Genomic DNA, 1,769 nt, shown 5'->3' with positions numbered 1-1,769 from the left:
TCAAGAAGACAGAGCATCCCTTGGCCCAGACATAAGAACATAAGAGACGCCAATGTTGGATCAGGCCAACGGCCCCTCCAGTCCAACACTCTGTGTCACACAGTGGCCAAAAATACCAGGTGCCATCAGGAGGTCCACCAGTGGGGCCAGGACACTAGGAGCCCTCCCACTGTTGCCCCCCCCCCAAGTACCAAGAAGACAGAGCATCACTTGCCCCAGAGTCCCTATCTATACCTTGTGGCTAATAGCCACTGAGAGACCTCTGCTCCATATGTTTATCCAGTTCCCTCTTGAAGCCGTCCATGCTTGTAGCTGCCACCACTTCCCGTGGCCATGAATTCCACGTGTTAATCACTCTTTGGGTGAAGAAGGACTTCCTTTTATCCGTTCTAACCTGACCGCTCAGCAATTTCATGGAGTGCCCACAAGGAGTTCTTGTATTGTGAGAAAGGGAGAAAAGCAGAAAGATCGGGCAGAATAAATTTCTTAGGAAAATAATCAGTAGGGATGCCTGACTTTCAGCAGACGTACTAAAAAATAGGCCCTGGGCCCCTACCCGGTGGAACGAGCTCCTGTATCAGATCAGGGCCCTGTGGGACTTACTGCAATTCTGCATGGCCTGCGAGATGGAGCTCTTCCGTCGGGCTTTTAGTTGAGGCAGTGGACGTGTCCCCCCCACCCCCGGGTGTCCACCTATCCATCAGTGTCCTAGATTCGAACAGCCACCTGGGAACCTACCCTGCTGATCCATATCAGTTACTGAGACATTTGATCAGAACCTGCGCGGTATTTTATGACTAGTGTACTGTTTTAATTTTGTTGTTTTAAATATATTTTAGTAGTTACTGCAGATCGTATCAATATTGATGGAGCCCGCCCCGAGTCTGCTTGCAGGATAAGACGCTAATCAAATAAATAAATAAACAAATATGATCTTTGCAGACCGTCTCCATAGTGGGAGACGAAGTCTTTCGGTTTGCCATGTCCCTTTATCCCGATGCCACCGAGGGAGAAGCTTACACGGATATGTCCAGAGTAGACGGTAAGATGTCGCTGAAGGTGGGCTGCATTCAGATCGTCTACCTGCACAACTTCTTCATGTCGCTGCTGGTAAGTGACAGTCTTCTTTTTCCTGGCATATTTTGTCCCCTTTAAAAATGCGGTTGGAAAAGCTCCCCACTGGAGGGTTCGCTTTTCAGGAGCCATCCCCTCACGGTCCTGTCCCTTGGGTTTCAAAAGCAGTCTCCCACCCAGCATTGTGGAGAGGAGGGTATCGATTGTCTGAGAGCTAATGAGTTTTTATGCTTACTTTTCTGTTGTTTATCTTTTCTGCTTTAAAACTTCAGTACAACCCATGCAGGATGCAAAGAGAGAGAGATGAGTTCAAATCCCTCTTGCTCAGAGGGGTCTAGTTAGGATCACAGGGTCACACAGAGGTGGGAGGGGCCCTGCAGGCCATCCAGCCCCACCCCCTGCTCAGTGCAGGGCCACCCTAGAGAGCATCCGTGATAAACGTTTGTCCAGCTGCTGCTTGAAGACTGCCAGTGGGGGGTAAGAGGGCTCACCACCTCCCCAGGCAGCCGATTCTACTGTGGCACGACTCTGACTGTCAAAAAGTTTTCCCTAAGATCCAGCCGGTGCCTTCCCGCCCTTAATTTAAACCCGTCCTTGTGACTTCCCTCCTCTGGTGCCAACAGGAACAGCTCCCTCTCCTCCTCCTCCAGTACTTCAAGAGAGCCATCCTGTCTCTCTCCCCCCCCCCACCTCCT

At 50.7% G+C, this 1,769-nt stretch overlaps 1 protein-coding gene across 1 annotated transcript in view; it reads left to right on the top strand.

Annotated features, from left to right (window-relative positions):
* The window catches only part of VPS13C (vacuolar protein sorting 13 homolog C (S. cerevisiae)), a 161,286-nt gene that overhangs the window by 104,809 nt on the left and 54,708 nt on the right, over positions 1-1,769 (top strand). Inside the window, exon 43 of the mRNA XM_015420051.1 lies at positions 943-1,110. Coding sequence (XP_015275537.1) covers positions 943-1,110 — 168 coding nt within the window. The remainder of the gene's footprint in view (positions 1-942; positions 1,111-1,769) is intronic.

Source organism: Gekko japonicus, unplaced genomic scaffold (assembly GCF_001447785.1).
Source record: "Gekko japonicus isolate JY-2015 unplaced genomic scaffold, Gekko_japonicus_V1.1 scaffold369, whole genome shotgun sequence".
Lineage (NCBI taxonomy): Eukaryota > Metazoa > Chordata > Lepidosauria > Squamata > Gekkonidae > Gekko > Gekko japonicus.
Note: the sequence above shows the minus strand (reverse complement) of the source record. Positions and strands in the feature narration are given on the sequence as shown.